Here is an 18,860-nt window from a genome sequence, read left to right on the forward strand (position 1 = left end):
CTAACACTAGATTGAGATTCCATAAGGGTACTGGCCACTTTAGAGGTGGCCAAATGTGCTTGACCCCTTTTAAGAAGTGGGAGATGTCTGGGTGGGCCGCTGGGCTGGTGTCGGCCACCCTGAGTCTGAAGCTGGCCAGGGCGGCCAGTTGCACCTTGACGGAATTGAGGGACAACCCTTTGTTCACGCCGTCCTGCAGAAATTCCAGGATCATGGAGATTTTGATTGTCAGTGGAAGGATGTCGTGGTCCTCACACCAGGCTTCGAATATTCTCCATACTCGTATATATGTTAAGGAGGTGGAGAACTTGCGTGCTTGTAGCAGTGTGTCAATCACTGGTCCTGAGTATCCACTCTTTTTCAGGCAAGACCTCTCAATGGCCAGACCGTAAGCGAGAATCTCGTTGGGTCTTCGTGGAGGATCGGTTCTTGCTGGAGTAGAGCCCTGTGTGGAGGTAGGCTTAGAGGGTTTCCCGCCAGAAGTCTTCGTATGTCCGCGTACCATGGTCTTCTTGGTCAGTCCGGGGCCACTAGAAGTACCAGCCCTCTGTGGTGTTCTATCTTGTGGATGATTCCGCCCAGTAGTGGCCATGGAGGGAAGGCGTACAGTAGGTCCTCCTGTGGCCAGGTCTGGACAAGGGCGTTGATTCCCTGGGACAGTGGTTCCCATCTTCAGCTGAAGAACTTGGGAACCCGGGTGTTGGATCCGGTTGCCAGAAGATCCATGGCTGAGGTTCCCCAGTGGTTTACTATCTGCTTGAAGGCTGCTGTAGACAGTGTCCATTCCTCTGGATCCAGACTCTCTCTGCTGAGGTTGTTCACAGTGACGTTGTCTTTTCCCACGATGTGGGAGGCTGATATCCCTTGTAGGTTTGATTCTGCCCACGTCATTAGGGGCTCTATTTCTAGAGACACCTGCTGGCTTCTGGTTCCCCCCTGGTGGTTGATGTAGGCCACTGTTGTGGCGTTGTCCGACATGACTCTGACCGATTTGCCCCGAAGTCTGTGACTGAACCGTAGGCAGGCTAGTCTGACTGCTCGGGCTTCCAGTTGGTTTATGTTCCATGCCGACTCTTCTTGGTCCCATTGCCCTTGCGCTGTTAGCTCCTGGCTCGCATCTGTGGTGAGCAAGGTCCATTCCGATGGGGAAAGGCTTGTTCCCTCGTTCAGATGGTCTTCTTGTAGCCACCATTGTAGCTGGTTCCGAACCTTCGCCAGTAGCCGGAGGGAGGCGGAGTAGTTTTGAGACATCGGGTTCCACCGTGATAGTAGGGAATGTTGTAGGAGCCGCATGTGGGCCTTTGCCCACGGGACGACTTCTATGGTTGATGCCATGAGTCCGAGGACTTGGAGATAGTCCCATGCTGTGGGAGGAGTGGAGTTCAACAATGCTCGTAGTTGTTCCATCAATCTCCTTCTCCTTGTAGGGGGAAGGGTGACCTTGTTCCATTTGGTGTCGAACCGGACTCCCAGGTATAGGGATTGGGAGGGCTGCAGGTGGCTCTTGGGTGTGTTGACGACCCACCCGAGGCTCTGCAGTAGTTCCTTGACTCTGGTGGTTGCTTGATAGCTTTCCTCTGGCGATTTCGCTCTGATCAGCCAATCGTCCAGGTGTGGGTGCACGAGGATTCCTTCTTTCGTCAGTGTCGCTGCTACAACCAGCATGATCTTGGTGAATGTTCGGGGAGCCATAGCTAGCCCGAATGGTAGGGCCTGGAACTGGTAGTGATGGCCCAATATTGCGAAGCGTAGGAAACGCTGATGGATGTGATGGATCGATATGTGGAGATAGGCTTCTGACAGATCCAGGGAGGTCATGAATTCTCCCGGTTGTACCGCCTTTATGACCGAACGCAGGGTTTCCATGCGGAAGCGGGAATAGTGCCCAGAATTTTGTTGGTGCGTGGGCACTGGTGTTAATGCCTTTAGGGCGAGGTGCTTTGATAGTGTGGTTTCCACTGCCTTCCTCTTGGAGGGGTCGTGGCATGGAGAAATCACAAACTTGTCTGGGGGGATGCTGTGGAAGTCCAGGTAGTATCCCTCTCGGATGATGGATAGGACCCAATTGTCTGACGTTATTTTGACCCATCTTTGGTAGAATAGGGCGAGTCTGCCCCCTATGATCTCTTCCTGTAGATGTGTCTGCTGATTCTCATTGCGTGTTGTGGCTGGGGCCTGGTCCTGAGCCGGCTCCTCTTTTGTTGTGTCTGTTCCGAAAGGACTGTCCCCTGCCAGTGGGGTGAGGGGCTTGGTGTTGCAACCGTCCCTTCCCGACGGCTTCACTCCGCCTACCTTTCTTTCTTTGCTCCTCCTCTGGCTGTGGATGGACACCTGGCTGCCCCGGCGTCTGCCTGCCGTCCTCTCCGGCGTCCCTGGACCGGCTTGAGCGCTGCCTCCCGCCATGCTCCATTAGTACATTAAGGCGCACGCGCCGCGCAGCCCTCACTCTTATTTCCTACTTGGCGCGAACCTCAGGGGCGTCCCCCTGTGATGACGTCACACTGCCCGGATATTTAAAGCCTACATTGTTTGCTAGCCTTTGAATTAGCAAGGGGAATCTTACGGATGGGATTCGCTCTCCGTACCCAGCTACTCTGCCTCCAATCTTCATTGGACTCTTAATGCTATCGGGGTACCCTCTCCTTGAGGGCCTCACTTCCTTTTCAGGTCGCTATCAGGAAACCGGTACTCGCTCCTCGAGGGCCCATGTTCCCTGACTCGCTGCCAGCTCTTACCTTCTCTTCTGCCTGGAAGGATTCACTATCTTCAACACCAGTGAGTACTACCATCTTCACCTCAGAGCTGTTCCCTGGAACCAGGTACTTGCACCTCGAGGGCCTGCCTCCGTTCCAGCCCTAGTGCCATCTCCTACGTGAAACCGCTGGGTGAGTACATTACCTTCAAGCCTCTCAGCTCTCAGGGATCAGGTACTCGCTCCTCGAGGGTCTGCTCTCCCTATCCTGGGGTTCTCCATACTGGGGCTTTGTGCATATTCCACTGTACTCATTCTCAGTTCTTTCCACTACAGCACTGCTACTGGAGGAGTCGCTGTTCCAGCGCCTGAGGGATACCAGCTAGCCAGGCTACTTCTACTCCTCATCACTGCCACCTCTGGTGGCTTCATCACATTGTGTGTTTGTGTGTCCTAAGCTGAGCCTGACCTGTGGCCCCTCACGGGACTTCCCCCTGTGGGCGTGGTCAGCTGCCACAGTGTCCAAGGGTCCACCCAAACCTCACTAATTATAACACTTGGTAAGTGTTTTTCTATGGTCTAAAATGCTGGGATCCTCTGCCCTTGGGTGCCCGGGGAGAGGGGCGTTGGTTCCTCTTGTTTCTGTCCTCCGGTAGACGGGGTACTGGTGACTCGCCCCATTTATCCAGTTCGCCTACGAAAGGAAAATTAGTTTCTTACCTGATAATTTTCGTTCCTGTAGTACCAAGGATCAGTCCAGGACACCTGGGTTGTGACTCCGCACCAGTAGATGGAGACAGAGCAAAACTTGTGGGCGGAGCCATATATGCTCCTGTGTCAGTCACAGCCCCTCAGTCATACGTAATGTCAAAGTAGAAAATTCCATAAGGCAACCATAGCGAACCATACAAACTTGCTATTTAAACGGAAATAATTCCGACACCCCCATAAGAACCAGACTCCCCAACCGGGAGAGCGAATAACCAAGGGGTCAGCTTACTGAAAACCTCGATGAGCGGACTCCCCGTTACTTTAACGTAGCACTGCGGGCGGGATCCTGGACTGATCCTTGGTACTACAGGAACGAAAATTATCAGGTAAGAAACTAATTTTCCTTTCCCTGTACGTACCAGGATCAGTCCAGGACACCTGGGATGTACCAGAGCCAACTTACCGAGGGTGGGAAGCAGAGAGTCCCGCTCGGAGTACCCCCTCTTCAAACCCCCCAGAATCAGTAGCCTGCATATGCAATCGGCAGTGCCTAATGAAAGTGAGTAACGATTTCCAGGTGGCCGCCCTGCAAATCTCTTGAGGTGACACCTGAGAAGAGTTCACCCAAGACGCGGCGTGGGGACGCGTCGAGTGAGCCCTGAGAACCACTGGAACCGGTTTTCCCCCCTAATAGATATGCTGAGCCAATGGCCTCCTGGAGCCAATGGACGAGCGACATCCGGGAAGCCGCGGCACCTTTCGCTGAACCTGAAAACAGAACAAAAAAGGTGACCCGTCACCCGGAAAGAATTGGGGACCTCCAGATAGCGCAGGAGAGACCACCGCACATCCAGCTTCCGCAAACTTTCAGTTTCGGGTCTGAGGACCCCCGTACCGCAAAAGCGGGAAGCGCAATAGACTGATTCAGATGAAACGCCGCCACGACTTTGGCAAGAAGGAAGGGACCCTTCGCAAGGAGACCCCAGAATCGGAAATACACAAAAACAAAACGGCTCCCGACAGGAAAATGCCTGCAACTCCAAAACTCGCCGTGCCGAGAGGATCGCGACCAGGGACACAGTCTTCAACGTGAGATCCTCAAGAGTCGACCGCCTCAAAGGTGCGAACGGCGCCGAGCACAGAGTAGAGAGAACCCAAAGAGGTTCCAGGACGGACAAGGATGACGTAAGGGAGGACGGAGGAGCTGGGAGGTTCCGCGAACCTTTTCCCCCGCAAACAACCAAGTGCCGCCACCTGGACTCGCAGAGAACTGCACACTAAACCCTTGGCAAGGCCGGCCCGGAGGAACGCTAGGATATCGGAAACGGAGGCGGAGGTAGGATCCACCCCACACTCTACGCACCGATCCTCAAAAACACCCAGACTCGGACATACGCCAATGACGTGGAACACCTCCTGGACCTCAACAGCGTGGCTACCACCGCAGCTGAGTAACCCTTACTCTTCAACCGATTCCGCTCACAAACCACGCCGCGAGACAAAAGTGATCCATATCCTCCCAACAGACGGGGCCCTGACGGAGGAGCCCCGCAATCCCCTGGAGACGGAGGGGGGCTTCCACCGACAACTGCATGGGGTCCGCGAACCACGGACGCCGCAACCACTCCGGTGCTACCATGACCATGTTGGACGGGTGCAACTCTATGCGCCGAAGAAGTGTGCCTATCATCGGCCCCGGGGAAAACACCCACAGCAACAGAACCGTCGGCCCAGGAAGAACTAACGCATCGACACCCTCGGCTCTTCTCACTTGACGTCGGCTGTAAAATAGTGGGGCCTCCGCGTTGTGGTAAGCGGCCATCAGATTCATAAGGGGCATCCCCCACTTCTCGCAGATGAGAAGAAAGGCGTCGTCTGCCAGCTCCCACTCTCCGGGGTCCAGGTGATGACGACTGAGAAAATCCGCCTGGATGCTGTCGACTCCGGCAATGTGAGACGCTGCGACGTTGCTGAAATGTTGCTCGGCCCAACTCATCAAGAACTGAGCCACCTCCGTCACCAGTGGGCTTCTTGTCCCTCCTTGGCGATTGATGTATGCCACGGTGGTCGCATTGTCCGACAACACTCGGACCGCCTGTCCCCGAACCAACGGCAGACAGGACGGCAGCGCCAGGCGAGCCGCTCTGGTCTCTAGCCGGTTGATGGACCATTGCGCTTGCGTCACTGACCACCGGCCTTGTGCGGACTTGCCTAGGCAACCCGCTCCCCAGCCGGAAAAACTGGAATCCGTGGCCACCACCGTGCAGCTGGGAACTAGCAGGGACACACCGCAGGCGAAATGATGTGACTTCAGTCACCAGGACAGGCTGGATCTCGCGTGAGACGTGAGAAGAAGTGGCAGATGAAACTCCTCGGAAAACCGGGTTCCAGCGGGATAGCAACGAGGACTGGCAGTCGTAGAGACAATAACCGCCTCACCCGAGACTGAAGCTTGCATATCCGGTCCTGGGCCAGGAACTCCTTGCCCTGTTTTGTGTCGAATAAAGCTCCAAGGTATTCCAAGAACTGGGGGGTACCAGTCGACCCTTGCTGAAGTTGACGACCCAAGCCAGCGACTGCCAGAGCTGTAAGACCCTGGTCCCTGCCAGACGGCACTGGGTCTCGGACTTGGCTCCAAACAACCAATCGTCCAAATAGGGATGAGCCAGGAACCTTCCCGGCAGAGCTGCGCTGCCACCACCACCATCACCTTTGTGACGGTCCGAGGGGCCGTAGCAAGACCAAGCGGAGGCGCCCGGAACTGGTAATGCTTTCCCATAATGCAGAACCTGAGAAAACGGTGGAACGACTGCTGGATACAGACATGGAGGCACGCTTCCGTAAGCTCCAGAGAGGCCAGGAATGCACCTGGACGTACCGAGGCAATCAGCGATCGAATCGCCGTCATTTGAAGTGAGGAACGCGAAGACATTGGTTTATGCCCTTCAGATCCAAGATAGGCCTTGACATGCCTTCTTTCTTTGGCACGATGAAATAAACGAAGTAACAGCCCTTGCCTTGCTGACCGGGAGGTACGGAGGCAATAGCCCCCCAGGCTCCCCAAGCGTCGAAGGGTTCCTAGCACTGCTGCCCTCTTCTCCAGACACTTGCAGGGCGAGACCAGGAACTTGTCGGATGGAGTTCGAGCAAAATCTAACGCGGAGCCGTGTCGTATCACGTCGAGGACCCACTGATCCGTCGTTACCTTGGCCCATTCCCCGAAGACTACCGTCAACCTCGCCCCGATGTTTGGAACAACGGCTTGAGGTTGAAGCGAGGGATGGGCTGGCCGTACCTTATGGCGAAGCTTATTGCGAAGCCTTGGGCCCCGTTCCTGACGGGGTCCCTCCTTGTCTACCGAACCGATTCCCCCGAAAGGACTGCGGCCACTGAGAGGAACGAGAGAAGACTGACCTGTAGGAAGACCCTGCAGACCTCTGAGGACGCGACCTACCGTTTCCCCGAAAACGGGACCGACCAGTGAATAAGGACCGAGCTCTGGACCTGTCCTCAGGCAACCTAAGCCCTGTGCTCCCCAAGAGACAGCATCAAATCATCCACCTCCTTGCCGAACAACAGCTTGCCCTTGAACGGCAGCGCATCCGCCGCCCAAGTGCGCGGCCACAAAAAAAACGGCACGCCGAGACGGAAGGCACCATGGCTCGCACCGATGTGCGAAGAAGATCATGTAAAGTCTCCGCTCCGTACGCGATTGCCGCCTCCAAACGATCCGTCTGTGATGACTCCTCTGCAGACCGATTCGCGTTGGCCTGAAGAACCGGAGCCCAGCGCAGACTGGCCCACATAACGAAGTTGGTACAGATGGCGGGCTGGACCCCCAAAGCTGAGACCTCAAATCTCTTTGAGCTGTACCTCCAGCTTCCTGTCCTGTATGTCTCGGAGAGCAGTAGCCCCCCCATGACCGGGATCGTCGACCTCTTCGTCACCGCGGGGACTGCCGCATCCACCTTCGGGAACCGCAGTAGATCTAAAGCATCTTCAGGGAGCAGATAGAGCCTATCCCTAGCCTTACTGATCTTGAGGCCGAACTCCGGTGTATCCCATTCCCGAAACAGGATATCCGTAGACGAAAATGAAAAGGAAATGCCATTGCTGGGCCCGTGAAACCCCACAGTACCGGGTCCAAGTGGGCTTCCTGTCGGGCTACCACCGGCGGCGCAGCTATCCCCAGCTCTTGGAGAATGGCCGGAATAAGTGGGGACAGTTTTTCCCTGCAAAACGACGGACCACCTTAGGGTCGTCCCCTTCCACGGCCTGCGCCCCTTGCCCGCGGAGGGCTGAGTGGGAACATCGCCTGTCGGCCCTTGGGACCCCGACGGAGGCTCTTCCGAGTAATCCTCATCCTCCTCTGAAATGGAGTCGCTGTCAGAGTCCTGCGGGACCCCCCTGAGAGGCCGCTTCCCTTTGGGTGGAGCGTGGGGCAAATCCGTGGGGCCCTTGGACCCCTCCTGCGGAAGACCGGACCGAGACGCTCCCCTGGACGCTTCTGGACGACTGCGCTTGCGGCTTTTATAGTGGAGAAGTTTGCGCAACCGCAGTGCAAAAAACCTCAGAAAACTGCCCGGAGCCCGACGAACTCATCGCACTAGCAGCCTCAGGGGACCCGTTCCCCCCGAGACATCCCCTCCCCGCTGGCCCCCGCTCCGGGGAAAAACGCGGGAAGAGGGCCGACATCCCCTGCCGGCTCCCGCGCGATTTCGCGGGCGGAGCCTAAAATGGCCGACACTCCCGCTCTGGGCGGGAAGCTCTGGAGGCTTGACTGCTGCTGCACTGCTGCTGCGCTGCCGCGCGGCGGCGAACAAACGGGCCGCAAACAGCTGCTCCGTGGCGCCCCAGAGGGACCTACACCTCCCGGGATGCAAGAGGAACATGGGTCCTCCATAGAAAGGCGCGCGCGTGTCGAGCCGCAGGCCCGACAAATCGATCCCCGAGGCATTCGTGCGATCGCGGCGCGAGAAGAAAGCAAAATACAATTAAAATTAAAATTTACCCCCCCGGCAATCGGCGACCCCACCCCGAGGTACCCCGAGACAGAGCCGAACGTAACGGAGAGCCGGCGGGACGCAACTGTAAAAGAAAACTTTTTTTTTTTTTTTCCAAACCTGTCGCTGTCCTCGGTCCTGGGGCCCTGCTCCAGCGGGGGTGAGTGAACCGGGCTCCCCGGTGTCACCCCCGACGCTGCCACTGGAAAAGCCGGGTCCTCAACCCTGGCAGCGGCCTCAACCGGGGGGGGGGTAGTCCCCTCAGGACCTCTCAACCCCCCTGGGAGGCAGGGCGGACGGGACATCCTCACAGGAAATTTAAGAAAAATTAAGAAAAAATAAGAAAATACTTTTAAGAAACAAAAGACTGGAACTATAGCAACCAGCACTGACTAAAAAAACACAGAAAAAAAACTCAACCCTGACTAACAACCAGTACCAGGGCAGGCAGAGGCTGTGACTGCACCTGCACCATCTACTGGAGACAGAGTAAGACTGAGGGGCTGTGACTGACACAGGAGCATATATGGCTCCGCCCACAAGTTTTGCTCTGTCTCCATCTACTGGTGTGGAGTCACAACCCAGGTGTCCTGGACTGATCCTGGTACGTACAGGGAACAGGAGTGTTCCTCTAAAGGGCATTCTCGTGAGCTTTGTCTTAGAGATCGCGTTGGCTGACCAGCTTTGGAGCCAGAGCTGTCTTCTGGCTGCCACTATGGATGAGAGACTCCTGGCTGAGGTGCATACCAGGTCTGAAGTCGCATCTGTGAGGAATGATATTGCCGGGTCTAATGCCTCGATTGGCGTAGTTGCGTCCCTGGCCATAGCCAGGCAGGTGCGTGATACCACGGCGCAGCAGGCAGCGATCTGTAAGGTCATAGCTGATACATCGTAAGACTGCTTGAGGATGGATTCCTGCCGTCTGTCATTGGCATCCTTGAGTGAAGCTCCTCCCTCGACTGGTATGGTAGTGCGCTTTGTGGTGGCGCAGACCAGGGCGTCGACCTTGGGAAACCTCAGGAGTTCCTTCGTTGCGGGGTCCAAGGGGTAAAGAGCTTCTAAGGCTCACCCTCCCTTAAAAGGTGGCCTCTGGAGCGTCCCATTCCAGGTCGATCCGTTGTTGTACAGCCTGTAGTGTAGGAAAATGGCGTGAGGTTAGGCGGAGCACAGCCAGGAAGGGACTCACCTTGGACTCTGCTGTGTTGCATGTGTCCAGGATGGCCAATGCCTTCAGACTCGTGGCTACGAGATCTGATAATTCGTCTTTTGGAAAGAAGCGCATCATGGTTTGATACGGTTCCGTTCCTGGAGGGATTTCCCCCTCTTCCAGGGGTTCTGATTCCTCCTCCAAGTCATCTGTGTCCCCTAAGGGGAGGTATTTGTCCAGGGGAGGCTCATCTGGTGGAGGCCGGGAGGGGCCTGGGAGGTTCTGGACCACTGGCTGGTGTTGTGGTTGTGCCGCTGGTGGCCCTGTCTGTGCGTGCATGTAGGAATGCAGCTCAGCGAAGAATCCCGCCCAGGTGAAGTTGCCTGGGACCGCATTGGGTCCGACAGCGCTCCCCGAGGGCCCCCACTGTGCAGGGGCAGAGTCGGGAATAGAGAGGTCCGGGGTAGTCTTGCTGGTGGATCCAGAGTCCTCTACAGGCTGAGGGGGACCTTGTCTCTGTTCCCCCAGAGCTTCTTCGCATAGCAGGCACAAGGCGGACGTCACCTCGGGCTGCACCACTCTCAGGTGGCATGCCGGACAGAGGGCTTGACCCTTAGCTGCCTTGGTCAGCGGTGCCATGATTTGCACATGTATCCTGTACAGGTGCGCGTGCCGGGAGGCTTGGTTATGCGCTCTGGGTGCGCCTACGTTGTGTGCATAGGAGCAGAAGATACGTGCGTGGCTTTGCATACGGGCCTAGTTGTGCACTCGGCACCCTTGAGCGTGGCCTTTTCTAATAATTCCCAACATTCTGTTTGCTTTGACTGCCGCAGCACACTGAACCGACGATTTCAATGTGTTATCCACTAAGACGCCTAGATCTATTTCTTGGGTGGTACCACCTAATATGGAACCTAACATTGTGTAACTATAGCATGGGTTATTTTTCCCTATTTGCATCACCTTGCACTTATCCACATTAAATTTCATCTTCCATTTGGATGCCCAATTTTCCAGTCTCACAAGGTCTTCCTGCAATTTATCACAATCTGCTTGTGATTTAACTATTCTGAACAATTTTGTATCATCTGCAAATTTGATTACCTCACTCGTCGTATTTCTTTCCAGATCATTTATAAATATATTGAAAAATAAGGGTCCCAATACAGATCCCTGAGGTACTCCACTGCCCACTCCCTTCCACTGAGAAAATTGTTTCCTGTCTTTTAGCCAGTTTGTAATCCACGAAAGGACATCGCCACCTATCCCATGACTTTTTACTTTTCCTAGAAGCCTCTCATGAGAAACTTTGTCAAACGCCTTCTGAAAATCCAAGTACACTACATCTACCGGTTCACTTTGATCCACGTTTATTAACTCCTTCAAAAAAGTGAAGCAGATTTGTGAGGCAAGACTTGCCTTGGGTAAAGCCATGCTGACTTTGTTCCATTAAACCATGTCTTTCTATATGTTCTGTGATTTTGATGTTTAGAACACTTTCCACTATTTTTCTTGGCACTGAAGTCAGGCTAACCGGTCTGTAGTTTCCCAGATCTCCCCTGAAGCCCTTTTTAAATATTGGGGTTACATTAGCTATCCTCCAGTCTTCAGGTATAATGGATGATTTTAATGATAGGTTACAAATTTTTACTAATAGGTCTGAAATTTCATTTTTTAGTTCATTCAGAACTCTGGGGTGTATACCATCCGGTCCAGGTGATTTACTACTCTTCAATTTGTCAATCAGGCCTACCACATCTTCTAGGTTCATCGTGATTTGGTTCAGTCCATCTGAATCATTACCCATGAAAGCCTTCTCCAGTACGGGTACCTCCCCAACATCCTCTTCAGTAAACACTGAAGCAAAGAAATCATTTAATCTTTCCACGATGGCCTTATCTTCTCTAAGTGCCCCTTTAACCCCTCGATCATCTAACGGTCCAACTGACTCCCTCACGCAGGCTTTCTGCTTTGGATATATTTTTTAAAGTTTTTACTGTGAGTTTTTGCCTCTATGGCCAACTTCTTTTCAAATTCTCTCTTAGCCTGGCTTATCAATGTCTTACATTTAACTTGCCAACGCTTATGCATTATCCTATTTTCTTAATTTGGTTCCTTCTTCCAATTTTTGAATGAAGATCTTTTGACTAAAATAGCTTCTTCACCTCCCCTTTTAACTGTGCCAGTAATCGTTTTGCCTTCTTTCCACCTTTTTTAATGTGTGGAATACATCTGGACTGTGCTTCTAGGCTATCAAGGCCTCCGGAGCAGCGGGTGAACACAGAGAGAGGTTTCCAACTCCCTGGACATCAGTTCAACCCAAGCACCTTGGGGAGCCCAGACTCAAACTTGTCCAATTTTTTTTTGTCAGAGTGCATGTTTGCACTCTACCATTTGCTGGAGACAGAGAAATACTGAGGGACTGCAGGTGGCACTCTAGGATATTTAGAAGTGCCTCAAAGTTTTGTTTTCTGCTTCCATCAACCCACTTGTCTGGACTGATCTGGGTATGAATAGGAAAGTGGGGTTATTGGTGAAGTTTCTCAAGGATCAGACCCAAGACCTGTTCAGTATTTTCATAATCATATTGTGGAGGAATTAGCAGGCACAGATTGTCTTTTTTTGTAGATATACTCCTGATGGAAACAGTCACAAGTTTGGCAAATGATTTAATGCAATAAAGTGTAGAGTCATGCATTTAAGGTGCAGAAATCCAAGATGATGGGAATGAGAATACTGATGAGCAAACAGACGAGGGACTTCAAGGTAATTATGCAAACTTTTTTTAGTGGAAAGTTTTTCTACAAAAAAAGGATCGTGATATATAGCTCAAAGGGTAGAATGAGGAGTGACCTAAGAAAATATTTCTTGAAACAATCTCCCAGTGGAAATACATATAAACAGTAGCAGAATTCAAAAAAAGTATGGAGAAGCACTGAGGGATCCCTAATTGTGAGAAAAGATAAAGACAGTCAAAAGTCTGCAGTATTAACAAAAAGAAAATGGGTAGACTGGACAGGTCCTGCTTTCTTTATCTGCCATCATAATGTTTATTGCTATTGTTGCTTTAACTAGTGACATGCAATGAGAAACAGTCTTTATTCAATTGATGCATGTGATAGGAGATGGTCCATATAACTAATGACATTTGGCAAAATGAATAAGAGAAGATGGTCCCTTTTATTAGTGACATTCATGACAGGAGCAGGTCCCATAGTTAGTACCATGTCTGTAATTTAAGATGGCCCTTGTAGCTAGCAATGGGTTTAGGGGTAGTAATTAGACATGTGCAGCACTGTTATTGAAAAATAAGGGAAATAAAAATGTTTTAAATAAATAAATGAGTGAAAATGAATAGCTACTTTGTTATCCAAATTCAGGAAATCCCTTAAAATAAAGGACTATTGGCAACTCTAGATCTCTGTCATGTGTGTCATGGAAGACTGCTCCTATCACTAGCTCTCACAGCTCAGATCTGTTAGGATTTGGGTTCTCCCTTCTAACACAAGCTTACATAGATGAGAAATTTCAGCTTCCGCTTCAGATTCTTGTACTTCCTCCTGTAGTCCACTCCGACCTCCCCCTGGCCATTCATTCCTGGAGGGTGAACAGAGGAAAAAGGCAAGGGTTAACGAGGCTCTCTCTCTCTAGCAGATACAGCACCAGCTTCTGGCTGCACTGAGCTCAACCAGTTGTATCTACCCTCTCACTGTTTTGCATCAAATGGGATTCCTTCAGTTTCTGTACTTTGCAACAGCTTGAAACTTGGGATTTAAAGAACTCATCACCAGGCACCCCATAATTTCAGTGTATCCCAAAGTCATGCTGTAATTTCACAGAAAATAAAAAATAAAACGTATTCTTCTCTCCCTTCCCCAGCCAATCACATCCATCTATAAACATGTTCCCCTATTGAAATTGAAATTTCCCCAAGGAAACTCCTTAAGGGTTCAGTAATTGTAACACCCAGCCATTACAGTCACTGAACCATCTTCCTCCACTACAATCTATTCAAAATTCAGCTGCAGGACTTAACTTCCTTTAATGTTGCTATGACTATGTAACCCTTCTTCTCACATTGCTATATTGGCTCCCCATCCATTTCTACATAGTGGCCTACAAATGCATTCACTCTGCAGCTCCTCATTAGCTATCTTTTTTCTCCCTACACCCTTCCTCAAACTCATCCGGCAAGTTGCTTCTATTGTGCCCTTCACCACCACCACCACCACCCCACTTTCCACCTTGCTCCACCATTTGCATGGAATAAACTTTCCTCGCGGACTGTATTCAAATCACACTCACATTTTTTAGGTTGCTTTTAAATCCTAACCACGTCTCTACAATAAAGACACTGCCTTTCAGACATATTCAGAGACACCCAACAGCTTTTAAAAGAGTAGGACTATAAATCAGAAGCACTCGCATTTGGGATAGCACCAGTGTAGGGCTAGGAGTTGCAGACCCTGACACTCTTAGCTGTACACCCAGTACCCTCAGCCTTTTTTCCCCTGCAGCAAAACCAGGCCCGGCGTCACCGGGTGTGCAACCCATGTAACTGCACAGGCCAGAACACCCGGGGGCAGCATAGGTAGTATGGACAAGCCTGTGCAGCTGCCAGTAGACCCCATCCCACCAGCGGCAGAAGCAAGAAGACTGTACTGTTGCTCCTATAGTAGAAGAGGAAGCGAGTCCTGCAGCTCATGTGCCAGCCCCATGGTATTCAACACTCTCAATGATGCAGAAACAATGAAAATGGCAAAAATCGAAACTGAAGATGGGAAACTAGAAAAACGGTTGCAAGAGAAGGTCAAAGATAGGTGTGTGGGCGTGCGTGTGTTTAGGTATGTGTGTGTGTGTGTCAGGGAGAGAATGTGAGCGTGTGTGAGACAGACAGAGAATGGGGCTTCAGATGGATCCCTACCTGCCAGCAGCCAAAATGAAGAGGGCCCAGGGCCAATGGCAAATCCCAACAAAAGAAAAGCTGGAGATGCATGAGAGAAAGAGAGGATGAAGTTTGTGCCCCCCGCTTCCACTAATCCACAACAATCTCAGGGTGTCTCGAAATCAAAAGTTCCCAGTTATGGGGGGGAGATCCAAGATGGCCGACGGGTCCGGACGTAGGTAACCAGGGCTCCGAGGTCTAACGTTTATTTTCGAGTAAAATGCCTCATACCGGCAGGAAAAGATGTGCAAAAGAGAGAGAAAGCCAGTCTGAACATTTTGAGGGCTGGATCCAAGGACCTATGGACTCCCACGAAATATGGGAGCAGAAGCCGGAGGATAGCTCGCAGCGAGGAGAGCATGTGGAAGAGGAAACCGCCTCCTCACATGAGCTCCAGACAACTTTATCCCCGGTACCGCTGATGCCCCCAGGAAATCCTGCAGCTCTGCGAGGAGCAAACGGGAAGGATCCTAACCACGAAAGTGAGAATGAAACCGCCGGAGAATCGTGGCTGTGCGATGAAGGCGGCGGGGAGGAACAGCAGAGGCCACACCTCGTGGAAAAGACCGGCCTGGGAGACGCTGCAGGCTGTACGATACAGCCTCCAACAGAAAGGAAAGTACTTTTAACATTGCCTAAAAAGAAAGAATTAATCAAACCAGAAGCTTTCTCTTTAGAGAAGATATGGGAAGCAATACAAACGGTTAATGATAATCTTTTTAATCAGATAAATCCTTTGGCGTCTATGTTAAATAATACCACGGAGAGAATGGGAAAACTAGAGGAAGATATGAATAAACAAATGGAAAGATGTGAAAAGGTTGAGAATGAAGTAAAAGAAATGAGAAATCTTCAAACTAATGTTATAAAAGAAAATTCCATATTAATGAACCGTTTAGAAAACATGGAGAATCAAATAAAAGGGAGAAATTTGCGTTTAATAAATTTTCCTAGAAGACCCCATGGTGACCCTACGAGATATGTGGAGGTAATATTTGATTCAGGCATTAAAGATTTCAGAGGATTTGATACCACCTACATCTAAGCTGTATTATATACCTGCCTTTAAAAAAACAGAGAAGGAAGGAGAAAAAGATTTTCAATTGTTAACGCCTGTGAACACAACTGAAATTCCAGCCTTGGAAGTAACAAACTTGTTAGAAACGACTCAGAGAGAACAAGTGAAGCCTGCCACTCTTATAGTGACATTTCTGCTTGAATCAGATCGTGATTGGATTTTGAGACTATATTTATTGGATTTTGAGACTTCTTGCAGCAAAAAAATGTCTTACAACTTACCAACTCCTCCAACAAACTAGAATTCTCCCTCTTTAAATCTGAACAAATCCAAATAGCTTTAGTCTACGCACCACCAGGAACCTTAGAATTGGATCCCTCTCTACTGATAGAACTTATAGCCAAACACATAAACGCCGACAAACCTGCTATAATCCTCAGAGACTTTAATTTACACGTAGATGCTTCTCCACAATCCATCAACTGCCAAACAGTTCTTTCCTCTCTCAACCATTTGGGCTTTACTCAAATTATCAACAGTTCTACCCACAAGGCAGGCCACACTCTGGACCTCATCTTTATTAACGAACCCTTTAACATTCATACCAACCCCACTTGCTCACCAGTTCCATGGTCAGACCACAAAGTTATCCACACAACCCTCAATATCAACAACCCACCACCTCAAACCACTAACAAAACCACCATCCACTTCAGGAAACCATGCTCTCAAGACATACTCAGTGAAAAGATGTCTGAAGCATTAAAGCAACTAGATCTCACAGACGCAACAACTGCAACTACCTCCTGGATCAATATTAACAATAAATTGCAGATCAAATCTGCCCAACTACAACCAAAACCATACAACCTACACTAGACAATAGGAAACCTTGGTTTACACCCGAACTTAAATCCCTTAAACAATCTCTTAGAAAAAAAGAACAAAGCTGGAGAAAAAACCCAACCACTTCAACACATGCCATCTACAAATCGCTCCTCAACAACTACAGGAATACAATTCTTAGAACAAAGAAAGAATTCTACGGAAAAAAAATACACCACTTTATATTCGACTCAAAGGCTCTCTTCTCCTACGTGTCCTCTTTAACCAAACCATCTCCTCCTACTATCCCAGACCACCAAGCACTCAACAAAGCAAACGAACTAGCCAACTACTTCAAAACAAAAATCACCAACCTTACCCAATCAATCACATCCAACAGCCTTACCCTAACACACCATCTCACATCCTTGCCGCAACAAACCACAAGCCTGGATTCATTCGAGCTCACTTCTTCACTGGAGATTGAAAACACACTCAAAAAATTCAAACCTTCCTCCCACCCATCAGACCCAATACCAACAAATCTCCTCATCGCCATTCCAAACACCATCTCAAAACCAATTGCAGAAATTATCAACACATCCCTTTCTCAAGGTTTAGTTCCTAACCAGTTAAAATTGGCAATACTGAAACCATTACTAAAGAAACTAAACGCTTGTCCATCAGACCCAGCTAATTTTAGACCCATCGCAAACTTACCACTTATCGCCAAACTGATGGAAAAAATTGTCAACAAGCAACTGTCAGATTATTTGGAAGATCATAACATTCTATCCCCAGCTCAATATGGATTCCGAAAACGCCCTAAACACCGAATCGCTCTTACTATCTCTCACTGACACAATCCTCGTTAATCTGGAGAATAAACAATCTTACCTGCTCATTCTTCTGGATCTTTCCGCTGCATTTGATACGGTAAAACACTCTAATAGACCAACTAGCAAACATAGGGATCAAAGGCACAGCCCTTAGATGGTTCCATTCCTTCTTAAGCAACAGATTCTACAAAGTAAGGATAAACAACAAAGAATTGCATCCAATCCTGACAGAACAAGGAGTCCCACAAGGATCATCACTTTCACCCACCCTCTTCAATATCTACCTCCTCCCTCTCTGCCATCTACTCTCAAACCTTAAGCTTACCCATTACCTCTATGCAGACGACATACAAATCCTCCTTCCGATCACAGAATCCCTTCAAAAAACCATCACGTACTGGAACGAATGCCTACAGCCCATCAAAAACCTACTCTCAAGCCTCAACTTAGTATTGAATGCTAATAAAACCGAAATGCTCATTGTCTCCCAGGATCCACACACAATCTCTTCCAGCCTCTCTCTACCAAACACAAACAACTCGTTCTCATCTGACGTCAGAGACCTTGGAGCATGGCTTGATAATCATCTAAACCTAAAAAAGTTCGTAAACAATACCACAAAGGACTGCTTTTACAAACTGCAAGTCCTCAAAAAACTTAAACCCCTCCTTCACTTCTCCGACTTCAGGCTAGTACTGCAATCCATCATTCTTTCTAAGCTCGACTACAGCATCTCCCTGCTTCTAGGTATACCCGCCAACACTATCAAACCATTACAGATGGTTCAGAATTCAGCGGCTAGAATTCTAACTAGCACTAATAAAAAAGATCATATCACCCCAATCCTTCGGAACTTACATTGGCTCCCCATTAAACAAAGGATACTCTATAAGGTACTCACTATCATACAAAAAGCGACAAACAAACTAGCCCCCATCACATTAAGCTCTCAACTCCAACCGCACACTTCCTCCAGACCAATCAGAAGCGCATACAGAGGAACACTGCATGCTCCGCAAATAAAATCATCATTGAGCAAACGAGCGCTATCCTCAGCAGGCCCACACCAGTGGAACACGCTTCCCCCAGATCTTAGACTAGAACCCAGTCATCAAGAATTCAAAAAAAGACTGAAGACTTTTCTCTTCCAACAAGCTTTCCCAGACGCTTAATCTTACTGTGACGGACAGACTTCCTAATTACTAGGTATCCCTTAATTATGGACACTGTATCAAATACTACTTTTAAGAATCTGCAACTGGACAATTATCTTGGAGCTCAAAAATTCACTTTATTTCATATTTTTATTTGGCATTGCTTATTTTTATATTTATTGCTACGTTAAATAGTTATACTTCTTATATATAAAATATTATATTTCTTTATTTATTTCCAGTTAAACTATTATTACTTTATTTAATATTATGTTAAATTGTCAACCAGTTATACTGTTCCATATGTTCTACGGTTCCATGTAAAGCTCCGCTCTCTGTTGAGCAGTTCTCCATTTTATGTAAACCGGTGTGATTTGTAGTCCCTACAAGAACTTCGGTATATAAAAATTAAAAATAAATAAATAAATAAATATATTTTCTTAATAGGATTGAGTCTTTTCTCGGTTTAAAAGTTGGAATATTTCCAGATTTGGCAAGAAGCACCCAGTTAAGAAGAAAATTATTT

The 18,860-nt window shown here is 49.4% G+C and overlaps 1 protein-coding gene across 1 annotated transcript in view; it reads right to left on the minus strand.

The window, feature by feature from the left end:
- The window catches only part of LOC115082708 (INO80 complex subunit E-like), a 34,359-nt gene that overhangs the window by 13,503 nt on the left and 1,996 nt on the right, over nucleotides 1-18,860 (minus strand). The window contains exon 2 of the mRNA XM_029586901.1: nucleotides 13,068-13,150. Within this exon, the coding sequence (XP_029442761.1) occupies nucleotides 13,068-13,148 (81 nt within the window). The 5' untranslated portion in view covers nucleotides 13,149-13,150. The remainder of the gene's footprint in view (nucleotides 1-13,067; nucleotides 13,151-18,860) is intronic.

Source organism: Rhinatrema bivittatum, unplaced genomic scaffold, assembly GCF_901001135.1.
Source record: "Rhinatrema bivittatum unplaced genomic scaffold, aRhiBiv1.1, whole genome shotgun sequence".
In the NCBI taxonomy this organism is placed as follows: Eukaryota; Metazoa; Chordata; class Amphibia; order Gymnophiona; family Rhinatrematidae; genus Rhinatrema; species Rhinatrema bivittatum.